The sequence below is a fragment of the Pipistrellus kuhlii genome, unplaced genomic scaffold (genome assembly GCF_014108245.1).
Source record: "Pipistrellus kuhlii isolate mPipKuh1 unplaced genomic scaffold, mPipKuh1.p scaffold_m20_p_16, whole genome shotgun sequence".
NCBI lineage: Eukaryota > Metazoa > Chordata > Mammalia > Chiroptera > Vespertilionidae > Pipistrellus > Pipistrellus kuhlii.
This window is the reverse complement of record NW_023425471.1, coordinates 24,579,436-24,605,845: the sequence shown is the minus strand read 5'-3', so window position 1 is coordinate 24,605,845 and position 26,410 is coordinate 24,579,436. Positions and strand designations below refer to the sequence as shown.

The window sequence follows — 26,410 nt, the reverse complement described above, 5'->3', positions numbered from 1 at the left end:
TTTAAATATTAGTATATAAAGATAACTATTAAGGTTAAAAATGGGAGTAAAAAGTCAATATTAAGTACATTTTCCAGATATCCTTTATTATGTATTTATTCCTATACTCAACAAATAGCAGTAGTCTCATAAGATTATAGTGTACAGATCCTTATCTTGTTCTATAAAGTCTTCTAAATTATCCCTTTTAAGCCTCCATAAGGCAGGCAATAAATATAAGAAATCATGACTCTGGAAATGCGTTTGTTTTTTTTTGTTTTTTTTAATGCAGCATTCAACAAAGTATATTCTACTAAAATAACCATACAAGCAAGCATTGCTCAAAAATCTAAGTTATAAGATATACTTATGAAAAATACATTTTAATAATATCAAGATAATCAACAAGCAATTGCTTATTCATAAAACTATTTGATAGCTATCTCTATACATATAAATAATAGGCAATCATAGGAAGATTTAGTGAAATTTTTATTGGTCGCAAGATTTTTAGAAAACATATGTAAGGTTTTGTTTCTTTTATTACAATGAAAACATTACTTCTTAATATTAGTCTTAAATTGAAAACTGTGTGTAAGCATTTAATCACTCAAAAGTGATTAGTCAATATCAGACTATAAAAACACCCACGTCACTTACAACTAGAGCTCATATATTACAATGTTACCATAATTTTCCTAAGAAAATGAAAAAAAAAAAAAACCCACATTTTCATCATAATAGAATTTAACTCAATTTTTGATGACCAAACCATAACTATGGCTATATTATTTAATCATAGGCTTGGCAAGAAGGCCTTGTTTGTGAAATGACATCCCACTAGTCATCAAAATGGAGTTAATTATTCTCTCCTATAATTTCTATCAGTTAGAGCATGGACTTCTTTAAAAAAAAAAAAACCACAATATTAGAATTTGAATTAGGACTAAACATTCCACTATAATTATGCTAAGTGGCAATTAAGATAAAAATAAAGACAATTATTTTCATGATGTCACAATCAATTTTTCTTAATGTTCACAGGTCCTACAAAGGATACAAAGATTATACAAAGATTAAGATTCAGTCACTGTCCACAAGAAATGTATAATTGAACAGAGCAAGACTGTATACATAACTATAATAGAATTGAAAATATAAATGCCATAAGACTGATTAAAGTGAGTGATCTAGAGGTTCTAAAAGAAAAGGGTTCAAACAGGTAACAATTACCTCATCTCCCATTTGTGGGACAAATGGAGATCTTCGTGGAATAGTATCCAAGATCCACTGAGGGGCAAACCATTCTTCATTGGGCTCTCCTGCCATAGAAACCAGCCCTCCTCTCTAAAATATAGTTCACAAATATGTAAGCAATAAATGTAGAACAGCAGCATAAAGATTATAAGTAGAGAATGTTAAAAACATTAGTTGATAACCAAAACTAAAATATACAAATTTTAAACATTTTCCTTTACTAATTAATCATGCACAACTTGTATGCCTATAAAATAATTGAGTTTTTAATATGTTGCTAAATTTTGTCTGGAAAAAAATGAGGCACTAACCAAAACCGGCTTGGCTCAGTGGATAGAGTGTCAGCCTGCAACTGAAAGGTCCCAGGTTTGATTCCAGTCAAGGGCATGTACCTTGGTTGCGGGCATATCCCCAGTAGGGGTTGTGCAGGAGGCAGCTAATTGATGTTTCTCTCTCATCGATATTTCTAACTCTTTCTCTCCCTTCCTCTCTGTAAAAAATCAATAAAATGTATTTTTTTTTTAAATGAGACTATATAGTATCTAAAAACCAAATTTTACAAGTCTCTAGAATATCACATGAATTCAAATATAAGTCACAATAACTTTTTACCAATAAAATGGTTATAATAAAGAAGTTAATTCTGTCTACTAAAGGAACAGGCTATAAAATATATATGTTTTAAATTAATGTTAAAAGAACTACATGGATTAAGTTTACATATCATCCAAATGAAATGATAATGGGAAAGAGAAACCATCATTGAGGTAAAATCCTTCCTATATAATAAAAAGCTAATATGCAACTTGACTGAATAGAGGAACAACTGATCACTATGATGAGCACTGACCACCAGGGGGCAGATGTTCAAAGCAGGAGCTTCCCACTGGTAGTCAGTGTGCTCCCACAGGGGGAGCACTGCTCAGCCACAAGCCAGGCTCACAGCTGGCAAGTGCAGCGGTGGTGGAAGGAGTCTCCCCCCCCCCGCCCCCCCCCCGCCCCCCCCCCCCCCCCCCCCCGCTTCCGCTGAACCCCAGGGCTTCCCAGAATGTGAGAGGGCACAGGCCCAGCTGAGGGGCCCTACCCTCTCCCCCCCTCCCCCCGCCCCCAGTGCACAAATTTCATGCACCGGGCCTTGCGTAAAACTATATTAAACAATTGAAGAGCTCTGGCCAGTGTAGCTCAGTTGGTTGGGTGTCATTCTTGCCAGTTGATTCCTGGTAAGGGCCCATTTCTGGGTTGCAGCTTCAATCCCTTGTAGAGAATATAGGAAGCAGCTGATGGATGTTTCTCTCTCTCTCCTTTTCCCTTCCTCTCTCTCTAAGAATCAATTAAAAGTCTTTAAAAAATTGAAGAACCCTCTAAAGCTTATCATACCTTTTCATTTCACAAGTCAAAAATGTATAGAAAAAACAATGCCTGGTGTCATGGCAAGACTAACACCTTTAGCTCGGCCAGTGTGGCTCAGTGATTGGGTGTCGACCTGTGAGCCAGGAAGTCATGGTTTGATTCCTGATCAGGGCACATGCTTGGGTTGTGGGTCAATACCCAGTGTGGGGTGTGCAGGAGGCAGTGTATCAATGATTCTCTCTTATCATGATGTTTCTATCTCTCTTTCCCTCTCCCTTCCTCTCAGAAATCATTAAAAATATATTTAAAAAAAGAATAACACCTTTAAACTATAGTGGCTTATTATTTAAAGCTTTATTACATTTTAACAAACAATTGTGAATGCTTTAATTTAATAACAATTAAAATAATAATGAGAATATTTTAGGCCTCTACTATTGATAACAGAAAAATTTCAAAAATTCTTTCTATTTTAAACTTATTTAAAATCATTTTCCTTAGTTTGTCAGGTGGAATATTTCCTTTACAGAAAGGCAAGTGTTAATGTTAAATAGTTCAATACTAAAGGTAAAAACACACACAATAAACCCCTGTAAACTTACAAACCTTCTTTCTAGTCTGTTTAGGTTTCCTTTGCCTCTCTTCTAGTGACTTAGAATTCTCCTCTTCAGAGCTGCTGCATATTTTCCGTGTTGCCTGTCTAGTTTGTCTTTTTGGAGGTTGCAAATTTATTCCGGCATCTGCTGTCCAGTCAGAATATTCACTTGATGAATCACTGTAAGTAAATCAAAATTATGATTAAGCTTAGAAAAAAAAAAAACAGGTTTGCCTCAGAATTGATAGATAATCATTTTATAATCAAACAGCATTATAAATGGCATAGTTTGATTTTATTCTAACCGAAGAGAAAAAAAAGCAAGCATATTAATATAGAATTTTGATAGTACCCAAGTGATTTTAGTGAAATGCTACATGTATAAAGTATAGTTATAAATGTATACAGAAATAGTTATAAAACATGTATACAGAAATAGTTATAAAACAAATAGTGTGTGCTAATTAACAATATGCTATGTAAAAACCTTATATCTCAATTGCTGGCTCTTAGTTTCCCATAACAGAATTGAAAATTAAAGTCTAAGTCACAAAAACTGCTTTAATTAAAGATGCTTCTTTTTGCTAAAAAATAGTTTAAAATAGTTATTTTAAAACTGAAATAAATACACAGAGCCTGCCAAGATGTAGAATCTTAGATTTATAAAGATGAGGGAATCAAAGCTCAAAAAGATATCGGCAGAGCCAGAATAAAATAGCAGATCTCTTGCCTTCCAGGCCAGTACTGTATTCCTTCTACTATAAAACTACATTTTAACTCTAGACTTACCAAATTCTTATAAAAACATAATTAAACATCGAAATCATCAAATAATTATGACCAAATCAAAACCATTAAAACTACCTGGAAGAACTTTCACTTTGCCATTCAATGACAGGATCCTCTACAGAAGCATCACTTGTACCAACTGTTTCATCCTCCTGAAACAAAAGAGCCAGCAATTGAGATATAAGGTTTTTACATAGAATATTGTTAATTAGCACACACTATTTGTTTTATAACTGTTTCTGTATCCCCCCAAATGTTCTAGTTAAAAAGGACATAACCAAAGTAAAGGGAATAGATAACCCATGTATACAATCTCAAGTTTAGATAATAACTCACTGCATATCTATATCCTAAACAACTGTGTCATATCCCAGAAATTATTTTAAACTGAATCTGGACCAAAAAAGCATTTTAACTATAAATATATATTAAGCTAGGGATTCTTTGCCCTAATTGGTTTGGCTCAGTGAATAGAGTGTCAGCCTGTGGACTGAAATGTCCCAAGTTTGATTCTGGTCAAGGGCATGTACCTTGCTTGCGGGCACATCCCCAGTGGGAGGTGTGCAGGAGGCAGCTGATTGATGTTTCTCTCTCATCGATGTTTCTAGCTCTCTGTCCCTCTCCCTTCTTCTCTGTAAAAAAATCAATAAAATATATTTTTTAAAAAGATAGGGGGGGGGGTTCTTTTTAAAAACAGAAGCACAATACTATTATAGCATTAAAAGATAACATCAATTACTTTATACTTGGTCATCTTTTCAGATCATGATTTTCATGGGTGGGGACAAGAAGGACATCACTGATAAGAATGAACAAGTTATAAGTAGTGAGAGATGAGGTTCCATACATTGTCAATGCATAATTAAACCTTCATTATTTCCTTAATAACTACAGTAGAGAGCACAAAAAGGAAAGGACAGGAGAAGAGAACAGTATCAAGACAAGGATTATTATACTCTTTATTCCATGAATAAGGTAGGTTGGAGAAAAATCATCACTCACTAATGTTCACAGTCAGTGAAGTCAAGTAAAAAATAAGAGAATATGTGTACATTCAGCTGATTATAGAGTCAACCAGTTCTGGGACTGTATAACTAGTATTCACTGTATAACTAGTATCCACTTCTTTCCATTTCTAGGCAGATTTCATGTCACCTTTTTCTCATTTTCCCAACCCCAAACTTTTGCTTCCATGTTTGATACCCTCAACCAAGACAGTATCTTAGGTACAAGTCAGAAAAGATAGCTAAAAGAAGAGATAGCTAAATTTAAGATAATACTCAAATTTGCTATTAAATGCCTTATTAATAATTCTCTTATATAAAAATCATTAAAATAATTTTGTGTTAAAGAAGTAGCCTTTCAAAGTAAAGGCAAAGTGATGATACTAACTAAAAAAAAAATTACATTGAATAAGTAACATCAGATATCTAACCTCTGAGGAGCTGTCTGAATCTTCCTGTACACCTGAACTTTGACACAGTGCTTGCGAATTATGCTCAATGTTGGACCGGGTTTGGTAAGTATGCTGACGCTTACGTTGTGTCCTTCTTAGAGACCTTCCACAACTAGGCTGGTAGTCATTCTGTAAAACAGAAGTAAAACACACTTTTTAAAAATGAAAGTCTCAGTGAATATATATTAAAAGACATATAAAATACAAATAAATTGGGTGGGGGTGAGGTGAGAATAAAGGTAAGGGATAGAAATAAATCCCCTAAAAGAAAATCTAAGACCTACCTATATATATAATTCACCTTCCATTAATATTAATTGCTTTCCTATTTTGAAAACTTTGTAAACTAAAAACAGTGCTTAAAGTCTGGGCTGCAAAAATCTACCCAATTAGAATTTACATATCATTATATTATTCACAATTTATTACAGGATGACACAAGGTATCTATGCCATAGCTACCCTATCTAATAAAAGAGAAACATGCAAAAATGACCATCACTCTGCTATGCCCACCAGCCAATCAGAGCGAGTATGCAAATTAACCCAACTAAGATGGAGCAGCCATGGAGCTGGAGCAAGCAGGAGATTTGGGTTACCCCCGGCAATGGAGGAAGCCAAGCTTCCCGCTTGCCCTGGCCAGCCCTGGACTCTACTCAAGGTTACAAAGTTTCAATTACAGAAGATAAATAAATCCCAACAAAGATGGCAGTGGCCACAGAGCTGGAGCAAGCAGGAGGTTTGGGTTGCCCCCAGCAATGGAGGAAGCAAAGCTTCTTGCCTGCCCTGGCCTCCAATCAAGGCTACAGTTTTAATTAAAGAAGACAAATCAATCCCAGATACCTGCTTTCAGCCAGCCCTGGCCTCTGCTTGGATCCCAGGGGGTTGGGGGAAAGAGCATGGCTGGCCTGCCCAGGCTGCCCCATGCCCCAAAGGAACCCCCACCCTGATCCAGGAAACCCTTCAGGGCAAACCAGCTGGACCCCACCCATGCACCAGGCATCTATACTATCTAATATGCAAATTGACCATACCACCACTACACCTACAAGCCAAACAGAAGTGAATATGCAAATAAACCAAACCAAGATGTCTGTGGCCACAGAGAGCAGGAGGGAGGCTTTGCTTTCCCAGGCAATGAAGGAAGCCAAGCTTTCTGTCTCTGCTTGCGGGCCTAGGCCTCCACTCAAGGCTACAAAGTTTCAATGATAGCTGATAAATGAACCCAAACAGAAATGGCAGCAGCCATGGAGCTGGAAAGAGCAAGAGGCTAGGGTTTCCCCCGGCAATGAAGGAAGCCAAGCTTCCGAAGCCCTGACTGCCTTGGCCTTCGCTTCAGGCTAAAGTTTCAATTATAGAAGACACATAAATCCCAACATACCAAGCAGGAGGTTTGTCTCCACTCCAGACTACAAAGCTTCAACTGTAGAAGATAAATAAATCCCAGATACCAGCGTCTCCACTTGGGTCACTGGGGGGTGTGGCTGGCCTGCAAACCACCACAGGCCCCTTGCCCAGGCTGCCCCACACCCCAAGGGAACCTCCACCCTGATCCAGGACACTCTTCAGGGCAAACCAGCTGTCCCCCACCCATGCACCAGGCCTCTATCCTATCTAATAAAAGAGTAATATTCAGATTGACCATCACTCCAATACACAAGATGGCTGCCCCCATGTGGTCAAATATCCTGCCCCCATTGTCCCCGGCCATGCCCCCCCAGGAACCCATGTGGAGGTCCAAGTGGAGAAAGAAACCACAAGATGGCCAGCAGGGGAGGGAAGTTGGGGGCGATCAAGTCTGCAGGGGAAAGCAGTTAGGGGCAAAGAGGCTGGCAGGGGAGTGGTTAGGGTGTGATCAGGCTGGCAGGCAGAAGTGGTTAGGGGCAATTAGAAAGGCAATCAGGCGAGCAGCTGGGAGCCAGCAGTCCTGGATTGTGAGAGGGATGTCAGACTGCCTGTTTAGGCCTGGTCCCAGTAGGATCAGGCCTAAACGGGCAGTCTGATATCCCTAGAGCGGTCCCAGATTGGAGAGGGTCCAGACTGGGCTGAGGGACACACACACACCCCCATGCACAAATTTCGTGCACCGGGCCTGTAGGGTATATATGTTTTAATATAATATGTACTGCTTTAGTTCTATAAAAACTACATTTAGTAAACAGTTCAAAATAAAGAATTAATTTTTAATAGCCAAAATGTAAAGTGAAACCTATTTTATTCTAGCCTTTACAAATATAAAATTCTAGAGGCCCGTTACACAAATATTAGTGCAATAGGCTTTCCATCCCCTGGCTTCCAGCACTGGTTTTCCTCTAGCACCCAGGACCCACATGATTCTAATTTTATTATACCAGAAGCTACAATACTCTAAAATTTATGGTTATATACACAGTGGAGAAACCAAGCCTCAAGGTTTCTCCGCTCCATCTGCAGCGGAGAGGCCAAGCCTCTTCAGTCTTCAGTCTTTGTTTGGGCCAGAGTCTTCAGTCTTTGCTCCTTAACTGCATATGCAAATTAACCCACCATTGTTGTTCAGTTGATTTGCATACACACTCTTGATTGACTAGTGTGTCATGGAGGTATGGTCAATTTGCATATTTCTATTTTATTAGTGTAGATTACTGATATGTCATGTCAAAGCTACAACGCTACTGTCATCAGGAGTAAATAAGTTTAAAAGTCTGATCAGTATAAAAGGGCCAGTTTCTTACATTTAAATATTCCTCATTTTCTATAAATAAAAATTTATTTTAGTCCCAACTACACTATTAGGCAGGTCTGATGTTTGACAAATCAGCTTAGTAAGAAAAAAGAATATAAATCATAGATATGATTCCTTCCAAATCTCTAATAAAATAATCTTATCAGAGAACATCAAATAAGCTAACAAAATCTCAACAGAAATGAAGAAATAGCACAGCAAAATGATCTAAGACTAGAGATATTCTTTTAAAACATGTTTTTATTGCGGAAACCGGTTTGGCTCAGTGGATGGAGCATTGGTCTTTGGACTGAAGAGTCCCAGGTTCGATTCCGGTCAAGGGCATGTACATTGGTTGTGGATGCATCCCCGGTGGGGATTGTGCAGGAGGCAGCTGGTTGATGTTTCTCTCTCATTGACATTTCTAGCTCTCTATCCCTCTCCCTTCCTCTCTGTGGAAAATCAATAAAATATATATTTAAAAAAAACGTTTTTATTGATTTTAGATTGAGAGAGAAAGGGAGAGGGAGAGAGAAACATCAATTGGCTACTGCCTGCATGCCCCCTATTGGAGATCGAGTCCCAACCAGGAATCAAACCAGTGACCCCCAGGTGCATGGGATGATGCTCAACCAACTGAGCCAGAGCTAGAGATAACCTTATAATAGTTAATTAAAACCGTCTTTATCAATACAGAAAAAATAACACATTTAAAATTCACTGTACACTGATTAGATTTCTTTAATAAACTTAGAATCATCCTAGACTTCCAGAAGCTATAATATTTTAAAATTTATGGTTACATCCAAGAAGGAAACTGTTCTTTATGTCACTAGTTTGTTCACTTCAGAGTTCTAGTAAGGAGCTTACCATATACCTAATAGAGTTCAGGAATCCTATTCCCTGTTTTGCAGTTTTTACTGAGAATATGAATTTTCCCAATATATAAATCATTTTACTACTGTGTGATTAGGTAGCCCGAGTATGCATAGGGCAGGAGTTAGCAAACGTTTTTGTAAAGGCCCAGAATGTAATATTTTTGGCTTTGCAGGTCATATGATTTCTGTTGCAACTACCAGCATTTGTATAGTGTGAAAACGGCTATAGACAATATACAGTATAAAAGAATAACTGGCTGGGTCCTAATAAAACTAACAAGAATAGGCAGTAGAGCAGATTTAGCCCATGGACTAAATACTATACAAAAATGGTATTTTAATACAAATAGTCTATACCTACAATGATTATATGTCCTAGATTTTGGGGCATGGTCTTGACTTTGTATAACTTTATCCTTATTAATAACCATATATCTCAATTTGGGGTTCAAAAATTAGGTTCCCTAAGTACAGACACCTATCAAAACAGTCCCTTAATACATAACTGCATCTTTCAAAAACCTGGTATCTGCAAATAGTGTGTCCCAAAGTATTGTCAAACTAAACTCACACTTTGGGTAGCATAAGATGGTTTTTTCTTCTTTTCAACTGTATAGAGACTGATTTCTATGTCACCTTTCGCAGTTCTACAGTCTTCCTGAACCCTGATTAAAAATAAAAAAAAATAAAAAAAAAGGCAAAGGTCAAAATAACAGAAAATCATCAGAAAAGCAAACCGATGTTTTAAAAGTCAGATAAAAATACTTCAAGATGTTTATTTTAACCATTTTTACATATACAATTCAGTGGTATTAACAAAATTTACAATGTTCTGTAATCATCACCACTATTTCTAAATCTTTTTCATCACTCCAAATCTAAACTTTGAACCATTAAGCAATAACTCTCTATTTTTCCTTTCAAATGCCTATTATACTCTAATGTTCTTCATGTATATACGAATTTGCCTATTTTAGGTATTTCATATAAGTTGAATAATATGACATTTGTCCTCTTATGTCTGGCTTATTTCACTTAGCTTCATGTCTTTAATGTGGTAGCGGGCTATTAGAACTCTATTTCTTTTTTATGGCTGAATAATATTCCACTGTGTGTATGTATTATATTTTGCTTACCCATTCATCTGTTAATAGACATTTGAGTTATTTATACAGTTCAGTTATTAGGAATAAATGCCGCTAAGAACACTGGCATATGGTATCTATTTCAGGCCTTGCTTTCAATTCCTATTTTAACATTTTGAGCAAAGAATATTTCAAACTGATCTATTGCCAGAGAGTGGCATTCAGTTCATAAATTAGCTATGTCTCCTTTTTTTCTTATTACTACTGAAGAAAGAAAAGGCAGTATCAATTTAATTTTCCCACTTGTTGGCTAAGCTGCTGAAAGGCTTGATTAGGGAGCTAACATGATTAAAATAAATTTTATATGTTCTCTATCATTATCCTTTCTCTTTTATAAATCTATTTCCAGTTGCTGTGGAATATTTGGAGTTGATATTATAGCAAACATTAGGGTTCACATAAAGCAGGGGTAGGGAATGTCTGGCCCCCAAAATCATTTGGTCTACAAAAGGAATTTTGGGGTGAGCTAACTAAAATATTCGACCAAAATTAGACTAATTTTTTAAAATTGATTTTTTTCAGAGAAGAAGAGATAGGGATAGAGAGTTAGAAACATCGATGAGAGAGAAACATCGATTAGCTGCCTCCTGCACACCCCCCACCGGGGATGTGCCCACAACCAAAGTACATGCCCTTGACTGGAATCGAACCTGGGACCCTTTGGTCTGCAGGCTGACACTCTATCCACTGAGCCAAACCGGCTTTGGCTAGACTAATTTTTAAGTGGATAATTTTGTATGGCCCTTGAATGATGTTATAAATATCCAAATGACTGTTGGCAGAAAAAGGGTTCCCCATCATTGACATAAAGGATAGAGATACTTTTTTGAAAAATTTTTTATGCAGCCCAGCTGGTATGGATCAGAGGTTGAGCCACCAGGAGGTCATGGTTTGATTCCCAGTCAGGGCACATGCCCTTGTTGCAGGTTCGATCCCTAGTAGGGGGAATGAAGGAGGCAGCCAATCCATGATTATCATCATTGATGTTTCTCTCTTCCTCACCCTTCCTCTCTGAAATCAGTAAAAATATATTTAAAAAAAATTTTTTTTTTTTTGCAAATTGGTGAAGCCATTGCAGAAAACGGTGTGAAGTTTCCTCAAATAAATAAATAAATACAACTGCCTTTGACCCAGGATTCCTACTTTTAGGACTATACCCTAAGAAGCCTGAAACACCAATCAGAAAGAATATATGAACCTCTATGTTCATAGCAGCATAATTTACAATAGCTAAGATTTGGAAACAGCCCAAGTGCCTATCAGCAGATGAGTGGATAAAAAACTGTGGTACAATTACACAATGGAATGTTACTCAGCTTTACAAAAGAATGAAATCTTACCTTTAGTGACAATATGGATCGACCTGGAAAGTATTATGCTAAGTGAAATAAGCCAGTCAGAGAAAGACAAATACCATAGGATTTCATTGCATTTGGAATTCTAATGAATATAAACAATAGAGATTCTAAGTTTAAAATTTATCCTAACAAAATCCTTTTATACTCCAAGTAAGTTCACTTAAATAACATTTAAATACACCTTAAGCACTGAATCTACTATATATCTATATTGTACTCCCAAACTGCACTAGTTGATAAGCTTCTAAGAACCACTGTTGAAGTTTAGGTTCATATATAATTGACATACTAGGTGTACTGGTTAACAATGCGGATTTTGTAATCAAAGAAAACATGATAATTTCAAGAGAAGAATCAAAAGTGTTTTATTCAAAATAATGTCCATCGCTAGCTACACATTTCCCCCATCTTTCAGGTAATTTATGGATATCATACCAATAGAACTTTTCTTGTTTTGAGGCAAACCATTCAGAGACCCAATTTTCCACTTCTTCTTATGTTTTGAAGTGCTGCTCAGAAAGTGTGTGTGCCATCGATTGGAACGATTGATAATCTGAAGGAGCAAGGTCTGGTGAATACCATGGGTGGATTAATACTTCCCAGGCAAGATCTATTAACGTGTCTTTAACTGGTTTTGAAGTGTGTAATGGTGCGTTATCATAAAGTAAAATTACTTTGCCGTGTCTTCTGGCACATTCTGGTTGTTTCACGATCAAAGCATGGTTCAAATTGATTACTTGTTGTCAGTAGCGATCAGTATTAATGGTTTCACCTGGTTTTAGAAGCTCAAAATACACCACACCTTCCTGATCCCCCCAAACGCAGAGCATTTTCTTCGAAGTGATTTGGCCTTGCAGTCCATGTTGATAGTTGGTTGACCTGGATCAATCCATGATTTTGTGCATTTGGGATTCTAGAAATAAATCCACTTTTCATTACCAGTCACAATTCAATGCAAAAAAAAAAAGACTTTCTTTCATGCTGTTGAAGCAACAATTTTACTGACGACTTTTCGGTTTTTCATTTGTCTTTCGTTCAGTTGATGTGGCACCCATTTTCCTTCCTTTCAAAATTTTCCCATTGCTTATAAATGATCAGAATTTGTTTGCTGAGCAATATTTAATCCTTCTGCAAGTAGTTTTTGAGTTTGGCATGCATCTTCAGCCAATAATGCTTGTAATTGTTGGTCTTCAAACTTTTTCGGTTGACCTGGAAGTTCTTTGTCTTTCACATTGAAATCATCACTTTTAAAGTATTTTAAACAGTGTTCACGAGTATCTTGAGATGGAGCATGTTCACCATAAGCTTCCCAAAGCTTTCAGCAGCGCTTTACTTCAAAATAAAGTAATGAATTAAATCTTCCTGCAAATGCTTTTTGTTGGCACAAAATTCGACATTTTTAAGAGTAAAAATATCTATGATGTTAACACCTTCAACAAATTTGACATAAGTTTTGAAGCTTGCTGTTAATACAACAAAACAGCATACATATCAAATCACATATTTACATATATATATATATATATATATATATATATATACACACATATACATATGGGTAAACTATATCTATTGAAAAAATCCGCATTATTAATCACTACAACTAGTATTTATCCACATATTCTCATGTTTTTACTTTATATTATCTGTATTCTTATCTTCTAATCTAAACTAAAAACATATGGAGGAGAAAGATCTTAATTTTCATTTTTAAATATTTAACACAAAGCTAAGAAAATTGAAGATAATCATTAAACTGTTATGGAATGATGTAACTGAAATAAAGTGGAAAAAAAAACTAATGCACAAATTAGTGGATTTAAAAAATACTTGTTATTAGACTAACAGAGAACATTTTAACAACTCACTCAGTTTTCTTATAAATGTTACCTTATTGACTCACCTACTAACCCCATGACTTAGTTCATTTACCACCACCCTTCTGCTCCATGCCATGAGATCTCGTTCAGTGGCCATTTGGCTACGAAGAGCATTATTATGCATTTGTCGGACACCTTCAATTTGACCATTACGTCGGAGCCCAATATTTGGAGAAGATATGTCCATATTTGGACTTCTTAGAGCTAAAACAAAAACAAAGAAAGATACCTCTTTCTGAGCAAAGGCACCAAATTTTTCCAGTCAGAGTTCTAAATAAAATAGGAAATTCAAAGTAATAATATTGGACAACATCAATATCCCTTGGTTCTACATTTTTAATACATCCCTTTGATGGCTTTTATTAGTATTATGAACGAAGCCAAAACTAAGTAAATGTTTAAAGTTTCCATAGCCCTTTCAATTTTTTTCAAAACACTTTTATATCTCTCATCTACTAACTGCTCAGTAAATACAAAAAAAGTATATTTATAGCATGACTCAGTAGATTCACAAATGTATTTTAGTACTAGCAAAGAAAGCAGCTTTTTAAATTTAAATTCTATCTGTATTTAGACTATCAAGAGGACTGTGAATAAAGCTTCAACAAGGCTTTCAAAATTAGTAAGAGAAAAAGTATAAATTAGAAAAAAATTTAATATTCAAAATTTCATTTTCAAAATTGATAAGCAGCCAAAACCAGTTTGGCTCAGTGGATAGAGCATCAGCCTGCAGACTGAAAGGTCCCAGGTTTGATTCCAGTCAAGGGCATGTACCTTGGTTGCGGGCACATCCCCAGGAGGTGTGCAAGAGGCAGGGGATCAATGATTCTCTCTCATCAATGTTTCTAACTCTCTATCCATCTCTCTTCCTCTCTGTAAAAAATCAATAAAATATATTTTAAAAAATTTTGATAAGAAATAAAAAAGGGGAAAAGTAGTAAAAATTATATTTTTATTTTTAATCCTCTAGAAAGGTCCCTATTAGTTTATTTTTGTCGTATTTGCAAATAAACGAAAAAATGAAAACTGAAAGTCAACTTAAAATAAGCACCAGAGAATACTCAAAACAAAGGAACATTACAAATAGAACTAGACAGGATCCCTTTGACTAATGACATTTTAAATCTGTTAAAAGAAACCTAATACACTTTCCCTCATTATCAGTTTTAGTTACCTAGGGTTAACTGAGGCCTGAAAATACTAAATAGAAAATTCCAGAAATAAATAACTCATAAGTTTTGAAATGAACTCCATTCTGCAGTGTGGTAAAATCTTGAACTGTCCCACTCTGTCCCCGTGGGAGAGGAATCCTCACTTTGTCCAAAGTACCATACTGTATATGCTCCCACCAGTCACTTACTTTTCAGTTATGAGGGAGCTTAGTTATCAGAGAGAGAGATCACTTATCAGAGAGAGTGAGAGAGATCACAATCATGTTCTTTTATTATGCTATATTGTTATAATTATTCTATTTTATTATTAGCTATTGTTATTAATATCTTATTGTGCCTAATTTATGAATTAAAATTTATCACATCATCATTTATGGGAGAATCCAAGATGGTGGCATAGGTAACACCTAACTGCAGCCTCACACAACAATTTCAATAAAATACAAATAAAATATAAAGTGGACATTACCCAGAACTACAGGAAAGTCGACTGACTGGAAATTCTACAAGAAGGAAAGAGAAAACCAGAAGGAAAATCAGAGGAGCTATAAAAGCCCTAGGTACGTAGACATGATGTGCGCGCGGAGAGGACAGAGCCGGAGAGGACAGGTGGCTGAGTGCCTGGCTGGCGTTCCCTAGCGGGAAGGAGATAAAAGCTCCGGACTGTGCTGAACCCCAGTTCCGACAGTACTGAACCCCAGTTCTAGGCCAGACCCTGGGGACCCAGGCTCAAACAGAGGGAGCCTGGGCTGTTAGGTGGAATCTCAGGGGAGCGGTGAAAGGCAGTGCCCCCAGAGGTGTCCACATTGTGCGCAGAGAAAGGACTGTTGACTGTGCCGCTGGATTGCCCTAGCGGGAAGGAGACGAAAACTCCAGACTGCTCTGAACCCCACTTCCAACCCTACTTCCAACTGAACTGAAGTTCCGAGCTCATTGGGGGAGAGCCTAGACTGTTTGGTAGCAGGCGAAATTCGAAGGCACCTTTCTCTCAGAGGTGCTTGCAACAAGTACTGAAGGACCCTGAGGAATACTGAGACTCAGGAGCCTCATAGGGTGTGGCTGACGGAAGCCAAAGCTGTAGGCTCCACCCTGAAACTACGCCCCATCCAAGCTGAAGACAGGAAAGCTGCAAAAATGTAGAGACAAGGAAACAGATCACAAAAGAAAGAAGTGGAGGACAAAAAGCGACTGGATATAGAGTTCAAAACCACGCTTATAAGGTTTTTCAAGAATTTCCTAGAAAAGGTCGATAAGACCTATGAGGATATGAAAAGGTATCAACTAGAAATAATAAGGGATCAACAAGAAATAATAAGGGATCAACAAGAAATAAAGAATACATTGTCTGAAATAAAAAATATTATACAGAGTCCTAAAAACAGAATGGAAGATCGCAAGAATCAAGACAAAGATTTGGAACACAAAGAGCCAGAGGACACTCCTCCACAGAAGCAAGAAGATAAGAAAATCCAGAAAGTTGAAGATAGTGTAAGAAACCTCTGGGACAACTTCAAGCGAACCAACATCAGAATTATGGGGGTCCCAGAAGAAGAGAGAGAGCAAGATACTGAAAACATACTGAAAGAAATAGTGACAGAAAACTTCCCCCACCTGGTGAAAGAATTAGACCTACAAGTCCAGGAAGGGCACAGAACCCCAAATAAAAGGAATCCAAAGAGGACCACACCAAGACACATCATAATTAAAATTCCAAGAGCAAAAGACAAAGAGGAAATATTAAAAGCAGCAAGAGAGAAAAGGGTAGTTACCTATAAAGGAACACCCATCCGATTGTCAGCTGATTTCTCAACAGAAACCATGCAGGCCAGATGGGAATGGCAAGAAATATTCAAGGTGATGAATAGCAAGAAACTACAGCCAAAAATACTCTACCCAGCAAAACTATCACTCATAATCTAAGGCCAGATAAAGAGCTTCACTAATTAAAAAAAAAAAAGCTAAAGGAGTTCATCACCACCAAACCAGAATTATATGAATTGCTGAAGGGAGTTCTTTAGGAAGAGAAAGAAAATAAAGATAAAAATTATGAACAACAAATACATAACTATCAACAAGTGAATCTAAAAACCAAGGGAATTAAAAAACCTGATGAACAATATTAACTATTGAATATCATAGGTATGGAAGGGGAGTGGACTGATGATTCTCAGGGAAAAGAGGAGTGGGGGGTGCGGGAAGAGACTGAACATAAACTGTGCACCTATGGATGAGGACAATGGGGGGTGGGGAAAGGGCAGAGGGTGGGGTAGGAACCTGGTGGAAGAGGGAAAAATGAGGAACTTTTGTAATAATATGAACAATAAAGGTTTATTAAAAAAATAATAAAAAATAAAAATAAAATTTATCACAGGTAGTACATATAGGGTTTGGTACTACCTGCAGTTTCAGGCATCCACTGGGGATCTTGAAACGTATCCTATGCAGATAAGGAGGGGGAGGGAAATGAGGTCACATACCGAGGTAGCAGGTTTGATACCTGGTTGGGGCATATACAGGAAGCAACCAATCAATGTTTGTCACTCACACCTCTCTCTCTCTCTCTCTCTCTCTCTCTCTCTCTCAAAAGATCAATAATAAAGGCACATTTTAAAAAATTTAAAATCTGGTACAAAAAATAAAAAAACACAACCCCAACCCAAATGTTTTTATTTATAACCTAAAATGTTTCTCACATGCAATTACTGTAAGTAAAATAATTAAAACACATTTATCATACCGTTTACACACACACTTACCACCATTAGCAGAATATGATCTATTAACTGGAAAATGTGGAACATCTCCTTCGTTAATTAGTCTCAGATCTTGTTCTCTCTGTAGCTCCCTGATTATTCCATCAAGAATGCTCTCATCTTGGTCATTGGTTTGTTGCCCAATTACCTGTTCTACCACTTCACCATCACCTTAATGAGACCAAAGATAAAAGGCCACTGTTAATTATGTTTTAGTATTCCCTAAAGAGAGTAAAAAAAAAAAAACTTAATACATTTCTAGATTTTTTAAAAAGAATGAAAATGAAAACAAAGCATATATCAAACAATATACTTTTAAAAGAACTTAAAAAAAAATTTTGGCATGTCAGCCTGACTTAACCAATATCCCAAAATGAAACATTATGAGGGCTTTCTTATCTTAAAAAAATTATTAAATTTATTAATTTAAAGATGAATTCTTTCTTACATGCCCTAAAAGTTGAAAGTAGAGGTTTGAGTAAGGTTTTAACAAGTTAAAACACAGATAATGAAAATATTTTGCATTTTACTTTCATGAGAATTTCCTTTCTAAAAGAAACCAAATGATGCTTGCCATGCCACTTTTAAATGTTCTCTTTTGATAATATCTCAATATATTGATGATTAGGAAAAACATTCTTATGATACACTGAAATTCAATTATTACTTCTGAATAAAAACTTTATTTCTATGACCTTTTTCTTTCTCAACTACATCTTTGACCAGTTTTTCATCTTATCCTCTATTCAAATTAAATGGTATCTAATAGAGTAGCCAAGTGATCAGGAAATCATGTGTGATGAATTACAAATTTTTTAATTCAGATGTTTTAATTTTATCTCCTACTTAATATTCATGCTTTTCAAACCTTTGTTTAAAAATTGTATATAATCAAAGTAATCATCAATACTTAGTAACACCTTTTCATTGCTTTATAAATTTTTACAAGAAAGATCATAAAAAATGTGCAACATTTCACTCTATAAAGGTCAAGTCTAAAATTCCTAGTAAAAAGTTATTTGCAAGTCAATAACTTACTAGGTCATACCTACATATAACAAATATATGAAAGCATTCAGGTGTGGGGGTGGTGTGGAAGAGGCAGTACACACATGGGAAATATGCTAACCAGAAGAGCTGCTTTGATAGAGAAAAGGTTATTTCAATGTCTTATTCTACTATGCTCCCATTATGCATCACCGCTGTTTCAATATCCTCCAAGATTGTTTATTATTTAAGCACTTACAATCCCCTCTTCCCAAACAATACTTTTTGTCTTTTCAAACATGAGGATAGGTAAATAGCCACTTCTCAGCTTTTGGTTTTGAAATTTACTCTTCGTAGGTCCATTAACTATGGACTCTCAAATTAAAATACCAATACTATGAGCAGAGGAATTTCATCTATTATAAAAGCTTGAGACATTAAAGTCAGCACAGGCAATCATTACTAAAAGTTAATGATATAAACAACAAGATCACACATATGTTCAGGACATTAAGAAAGCAGGTCATTCTCTGCTTGAGTATATTCTTGCCCTAATTCATTTATCTGAGTCCAGGTGAAATAAGCAATGTAAAAGTACTCTGGAGCAAGATAAAAAGTACTATGCAACTGAAACTTACTAAAGCTAAAATCCTATATAATAAAGAGCTAATATTCAAATGGCTGTCACCCCATCACAAAGTAACTGCTCAGACACTCAACCCTGGGGAGAGAGGAATGGTGACCAGCCAGGCACAAATGATTTTGTGAGAGAGGAATGGGGACAGCTACGCAGTGGCCCAGGAGAGGGACAAGCTGCATGCCCCATGGTCCTGGGTGCCAGCGGCTGGGGCTGTAGCCCAGGAGAGGGACAAGCTGCCCGCCCGAAGGTCCCAGGCACCAGCGCTTATGGCTCAGGAGCGGGACAAGACATTCTCCCTGCAGTCCCAGGCACCAGTGGCTGCGCCTGTGGCCCAGGAGAGGGACAAGCTGCCTGCCCCGTGGTCCCAGACACCAGCACCTGTGGCCTAGGAGCGGGACAAGCCGCCTGCTGAGACAAGGTGCCAAGGGCCGCAGCTGGGGCTGCAGTCCGGTAGAGGAACAAGCCTCCCACCCCATGGTACTGGGTGTCAGCAGCTGCGCCTGCGCCTGCGGCCCAGATGAATAAACCGCATGCCCCGGGGTCTCCACAGTCCTGGGCACCAGCAGCCTGGGAGAGGGACAAGCTGCCCGCCCCACGGTCCTGGGAGCCAATGGCTGCACCTGAACCTGCGACCCGGGAGAGGGACAGATGGACAAGCTGCCTGCCCCATGGTCCCAGACACCTGCTCCAAGGTCCCGGGTGCCAGCGCCTGCAACTGTGGCTGTGTCCTAGAAAATGGACAAGCCACCTGCCCCACAGTACCAGGTGCCAGCGCCTGCAGCTGTAGCCCGGGCAAAGCTGCCTACCCATGGTCCCCTCCAGCTACAGCTGGCCCAGGTAAAGCCGGCCCGGTTCCTGGGTGCCTGCAGCCAGCCAGGGGGAGGGACACCTAGGTCCTGGATGCCTGTGACCGGCAGGAGGAGGGAATCCTGGGTCCCGGGTGCAGAGCAAGACAGAGGTGGTTGGAGGTGATCAGGTCAGCAGGGGAGCAGTCAGAGGCAATCAGGCATGTAGGCAGAAGTGGTTAGGGGTGATCAGACAGGCAGAGGTGGTTAGGGGTGATCAGGAAGGCAGGCAGAGGGATTAGGGGTGATCAGACAGATGAACGGTTAGGAGCCAGTGGTCCCAGATTTTGAGAGGCAGTTAGACATCACTCAACGGATCCTGGCTTGGAGAGGGTACAGGCCGGGCTGAGGGACACCCCCTCTAGTGCATGAATTTTCATGTATCAGGCCTCTCATATATTATAATCTGACACAGAGTTTCACAGGATGCATATATTATAGAGAGAACAGCAGCAAGTATAACATTTTGCAAAATGTTTTAAATTTAATTTTAGAGATAACATACCATTAGCCACATATCCCAGCTGTGGTATAAGTTGTTCATCTTTACAATTTTCTCGTCCTGGTACCAGCCTTTGGAATTTTGTAGGATGAGGATTTCCATCAACATCCACCAAGAATGGGGGAGGCATGAGGTGAGGAGCTTGCTGGGTTTGTTCATCTAATACATAGTTGTTGGCATCGCGGATAAGAGGTCGATAATCCGTGTGGAAGAACATCTGGTCTGGAATCTTTATAACAGATGCTTAGTATTTATGTGCACAGGAAGTTTACAGATATAAGCACTTATTTTCACTCCTAGAGCACATGCATTTTTCAAATCAGACAATTTTTGCATTCTCTTACTTGTATATTCTTTTATTGCCATATGTTTCCTATAGGTAGAAGTGATTCAACTAGATTGTAATCCCATATTTTCTCCACAAAATCCTGCAATCTGTATTACTTTCTGAGCCTATATCATATTTCTCTTATTAGGATAAAAAGAAGTAAAGCAAAATCACAGTATATAAAATTAGATATTTTTACTTAAGTTGTAAAAAACATATTAACCTTTATGACTATTTTTCTTATTTTTATTCAAATAAGGATGAAGTGCAATATAAACAGTGAGGCAGTAGATCTCAATTTCCTAAAGACACTAAAATGTGATACAAGTGTTGAGCTGAACTCAGTGATTCTGAATTACCTTCCAACTCCAAGATTCTAAAATCTATTTCAAATTCACAGCTAATAAAATATAAGGAACTGATAAAGTCAGTTTCTAAAGTATTTTAACAAGATCAATAATAAAGTAGCCAAGCAAGAAAATAAATGTTTTATCACCAGCTGTTTATCCCCAATTTATGATAAATACAGGATGCAATCTTATACAGTTGTCCTCACCTGAAAGGTAGTACAGAGAATATGTTTTAAGTGAAAGGATTTTTCTAATGAATTTTTATATCTTCATCACCCTGTATATATCTTAATCACTATTAAGTCTTATGTTTTACCAAGAAAGGTAACTTAGTTATTTTATATCTATTAACACACAATGATGCTTATTAAATGAAGACTTCAAAGAAAATTTATAAATGATACAAGCTAAAACTGAAGTCTTTAACAAAACTCAAATATACTAACCTTTTCGTAGTATTTACTGCATCCAAAACCAAAAAGCAGCAAATGCCCATGAGAATCTGTGCAGGCAAAATGGTTTCCATCTGGTGAAAATTTACAATCAAACACTGCACCATGGCCTTGGCCTTCAATCTGAAATTTAGAGGAGTAATTTTCAATCATCTTAAGAGGTAATTTTCAAATAATAAGTAGGCAATAGCTTTTGCTTGCTAATATATTGAATTCTGTGATGCATCAACATTACAATGTACTCTCTGGCTTCTGTAGCCAGAATCCTAATGGAAACAGTAAGCTCTAAAGGAAATTAGGGAGAATAAAAATACAGTGTGTGGTATCAAATATGATTAGCAATGCCATATTTCAAATAGTACTAAATGAGTGACTGAAGGGACTAAAAACATCTAAACACAACCACATTGACAAAGGTAATATCTCAGCAAAGTTAAAATATTACCTTTACATCTTAAATTGTAATGCAAGTCTTAAAATAACCATCCTAAAATTAAAGCACACAAATCAATCTACACTATTAAAAGAGAAACATACAAATTGACCATCACTCCACTATACCCACAAGCCACACCCACCAGCCAATCAGGAATGATTATGCAAATTAACCCAACCAAAGATGGCAACTCTCCATGGAGCTGGAGCAATTGAGAAAGCCAAGCTTCCAGTCTACTCTGGCCTCTGCTTAAGGCTACAAAGTTTCAATTACAGAAGATAAATAAATCTCTACAAAAATGGCAGCAGCCACAGAGCTGGAGCTGAACAGGAGGCTTGGGTTGCCCCTGGCGAGAGATGAAGCCAAGCTTTTCACCCACTCTGGCCTCCACTCAAGGCTAAAAAGTTTCAATTAAGGAAGATAAATAAATCCTAGATACTTGCTTCCAGCCAGCCCTGGCCTCTGCTCAAGGAGGCGCTGAAGAAAAAAAAAGAAAAAGAAAAAAAAGGAGGGGCTGGGACCTCAGGTCGCTGGCGTGTGATCAGGCCAGGATGGGATGGCAGGGGCCATTGGGGGTAAGCAGACCAGCAGGGGGGCCAGTTGGGGGTGAGCAGGCTGTCAGTGGGGGTCAGTTGGAGGTGATCAGGATAGTGGGGGGGGGGGGTTGGAGTGAGCAGGCCAGCAGGGGGGCAGTTGGGGGGTGAGCAGGCTGGGAGGGGGGTCAAGCAGGCCGGCAGCAGGGGGCAGTTGGTTAGGGGCAGGCAGAGTGGTTAGGGGCAATTAGACAGGCAGGTAGGTGAGCAGCTGGAGCCAGCAGTCCCGGATTGTGAGAGGGATGTCCGGGCCACTAGTTTTATTAATAAAAGACATGCTATTATCAATGCCCTGGATTTGTTTAAAGCCTATAAAAGGGAGCTCAAAGGGTAACAATTAGAAATGTTTAAGCACAATGCTTCTTTAGAGAAGGACACTGAATATGTAGGATATGAGTAGTCCCATAACCACAGGAAGGTGTTCGTTCTATTGGGAGAAGAGATAGGTCACCAGATTTTAACAAGATTTGTGCAAAATATATATATATTAAGAGAATTCATATCTCCAATGCTACATTTGCCAAACAACTCCCTGAATACTACCTAAGCCATAGGGGGTTCAACAGAAGCATATTAAATATAGTCAACTGTTGTGATTAGTAAATTAGGATTATAGCTTAAGCATTAACCTTTTTGTGAGTTTGGTTGGTGTCAGCTCCAAAAAATCATTATATTTGAGTTTCAAGAGTTTAGGGCTGGGGACCAGTGGTCACCATGAAAACAGAGTCACCCTGAAAGGTATAATTCTCTACTGGCCTTACACTTAGGTCTTGAATGATTTTCTGTGGATTTAAAACAAGTCACATGAGGTTCTTTGGTACTAAATATACTTTAATTATCAAGTTGTCATAAAAGAGAAACCTGTTGTAATATGAAATAAGCACAATTTTTTCTTACCATGTTAAAATAATTCCGAATTTTGGTTCCCCGGTCAAGGTCCCAAATGAAAATATTCCCATCATGACCCGCTGAAAGTATGATCCTTTGATCAAATGGATGTGCTTCTAAAACAAATACTTCATCATCGTGTCCCTGTGATAAAATCAATATTAAATATGAACAGCAACCCTAAGCGTCTGGTTTATTTGGTCAAAAGATCTCCAGAGTATGCTATCAATCTGATTCAGATTAATTTATCCCCATCAATTTAGCAGCATTTACTACATGGACACTACAATGAATACTTAAGTAAGATTTCCTTATACGTTTTAGGGCTGATTTCATAAGGTATTCAATAGACAAAATAACTGAAAAAGTATTTAATATATAGTTCAAAACAGTTACAGCTCATTAACCAGGGCCCTGAAGTGGAATTAGTATTTCTAGGACTCTGTTATTTAAAAGGCCATAGGAAATGTAACAAACAGAATCATTCGTCAATACTCAGTTATGCCTCAGTGATAACGGACAAACGTTCATTGTTCTTCATTGACTCCTACTGTATACCCAAAGTCATTCTTATCTCCAATCCAATCTATTGTCACCAGACTTCTATGATATTTTTCAAAAGTAATAATTCATATTAATACTTTTGCTTTTAAATTATTTAATGATTCCAAAATAGTCTTTGGGGCGATCTCACAAGACCTTGAATGGTTTGACCCCTGTCCATTTCTTAATTTCTATCTAGTGACATTCTATTTATGCTTTCTGTGCTCCAGTCAAAAATTGGCTTTCTTTTCTACCTCAGGACATTTGTACATGCTTTTCCCTCCTCTGTAAGGACCTCGAACCTCTTCACATATGTAATTTATCAAGTATTTATTGATCTCTTACCATGTTGAGAAATAAAGTAAACAAGATAAATATCAGAAAGTGATAAACACTATGATTAAAATAAAGTAAGCAGAGGTCAATCCAGATTGTTAGATCAGGGAAGGCCTTGTCAAGGAGGTGACACTTAGGCTAAGACCTGGGTAATTTCTATCTATCTTTCAAATCTTAACTTCCTCAGGAAACTTGCTCTTAACCTCCCAGATCAGGTTCCGTCAACTTATTAGAAACTTGCATTTTATTTTGCACCTCTCTTTTTTTAGCATTTATTTGATTAATTTTTTCTCTCAGACTATCAACTCATTTATTACTAACACCTAACTCAGTGGTTGGCACATAGGAGATGCTCAGTAAGTATTTGCTGAATGGAAGAACTTTATACTCCACTAAGACACTGATTAAAAACTGTTAACACAGAAAATAAAGCTCTTTACAAAAACTAAATTTGACTGTTATAAGGACTGAAAGTAATCTATTCTAAAATTTCTTCAGTAAAATTCACAGAAAACAGATAACCTGAGTCAGCCTATGGTAAGAGTACAACTAAACAGAACTCTAAATTAAGGTACTTATCAAGACAGAATTTTACATGGATGTATAAAATCAATGGCTTTAACATGGCCTTTGAAATTTAGAGATATATTATAGACTTGTGCAGTCTAATAATATAGTTTTAGTCACATATGGCTATTAAGCATTTGCAATATGGCTAGTCTAAATTGAGATATTCTCTAAGTGTAAAACCACACAGTTAATTCAAAGATTTAATGTGAAAAAAAGAATGCAAAATATTTTATTAAGCCCAGCTGGAGTGGTTCAATGGTTAGTGCTGACCTATGACCCAGGAGGTCACGGTTCGATTGCCGTGTCGGGGCACATACCAGGGTTGAAGACTTGATCCTTAGTATGGGGTGTGCAGGAGGCAGCTAATCAATGATTCTCATTATTGATGTTTCTATCTCTCCCTCTCTCTTCCTATCTGAAACCAATAAAAATATATTTAAAAATATATATTTCATTAATAATTTTATATTACTTATATGTTGAAATGCTACTACCCTGTTTCCCTGAAAATAGGACAGTGTCTTATATTAATTTTTGCTCCCAAAGATGCGCTAGGTCTTATTTTCAGGGGATGTCTTATTTTTCCATGAAGAAGAATACAGTACACATTCATTGTTAAATGAAAATAAAGGAAATTTATTACCTGTATACAGTACAGTAGTACGGTAGTTGTCAACACAAACCAGACAAACTGTGAATCCTACAGTATCAAGAATTTACTCATTTATTCAATGACAATCATGTCATCATCTTCTGGAACATCATCATAACAATCCAATTCCTGAATTTCCTGGTGAATTTCTTGTGACTCCACTTCTTTCAGAATCAGTGGACCAAATCTCTCATGTTTAGTCTAGGGGGGGGACTTATTTTCAGGGGATGCCTTATATTTCACTCAGAAGGAAACCTGTAAGTAGGTCTTATTTTCGGAGGATGTCTTATTTTCGGGGAAACACAGTAGTTTGAATATACTAGGTTAAATAAAATCCTATATAATAAAAGGCTAATATGCAAATCGACCTAACAGTGGAATGACCAGTCTCTATGATGTGCACTGACCATCATGGGACAGATGCTCAACACAGGAACTGCCCCCTGGTGGTCAGTGCGCTCCCACAGGGAGAGCACCGCTCAGCCAGAAGCCCTGAGCCGGTGGTGGTGGGAGTTTCTCCTGCCTCTGAAGCAGCGCTAAGCCATCAGTCGGACATCCCGCAAGGACTCTGAGACTGTGAGAGGGCGCAGGTCAGGCTGAGGGATCCCCCCCCCCACAACTACACGAATTTTGTGCACTGGGCCTCTAGTATATTATTAAAATTAATTTCACCTGCTACACTTTTTCTTTTTATTGTGTGCTGCTAGAAAAATTAATATTACATATGTGGCTCATTAGACAAACATTTCCTAATAAAGAATCAAGTAAGCATCCTGGCTGATGTAGCTCAGTAGTTGAGCATCAACTCATGAACCATGAGGTCACAGTTCAATTCCTGGTCAGGACATCTGCCTGGGTTGCCAGCTTGATCCCTGGCATACAGGAGGCAGCTGATCAATGGTTCTCTCTTATCACTGATTTTTCTATCCCTCTCTCCCTCCCTTCCTCTCTCTGAAATTAACAAAAAAACATATTT

General features: G+C 37.6%; 1 protein-coding gene across 3 annotated transcripts in view; it reads right to left on the bottom strand.

Moving 5' to 3' along the window:
- BRWD3 (bromodomain and WD repeat domain containing 3) overlaps window positions 1-26,410 on the bottom strand; it is a 135,123-nt gene that overhangs the window by 34,858 nt on the left and 73,855 nt on the right. For all 3 annotated transcript variants that reach the window (XM_036439828.2, XM_036439829.2, XM_045582376.1), the window contains exons 15-24: window positions 23,343-23,477; window positions 21,411-21,539; window positions 20,290-20,515; window positions 17,316-17,483; window positions 13,411-13,591; window positions 9,576-9,669; window positions 5,406-5,555; window positions 4,046-4,122; window positions 3,193-3,361; window positions 1,213-1,326 (exon numbers count right to left, since the gene is read on the bottom strand). In XM_036439828.2, coding sequence (XP_036295721.1) covers window positions 1,213-1,326; window positions 3,193-3,361; window positions 4,046-4,122; window positions 5,406-5,555; window positions 9,576-9,669; window positions 13,411-13,591; window positions 17,316-17,483; window positions 20,290-20,515; window positions 21,411-21,539; window positions 23,343-23,477 — 1,443 coding nt within the window. The remainder of the gene's footprint in view (window positions 1-1,212; window positions 1,327-3,192; window positions 3,362-4,045; window positions 4,123-5,405; window positions 5,556-9,575; window positions 9,670-13,410; window positions 13,592-17,315; window positions 17,484-20,289; window positions 20,516-21,410; window positions 21,540-23,342; window positions 23,478-26,410) is intronic.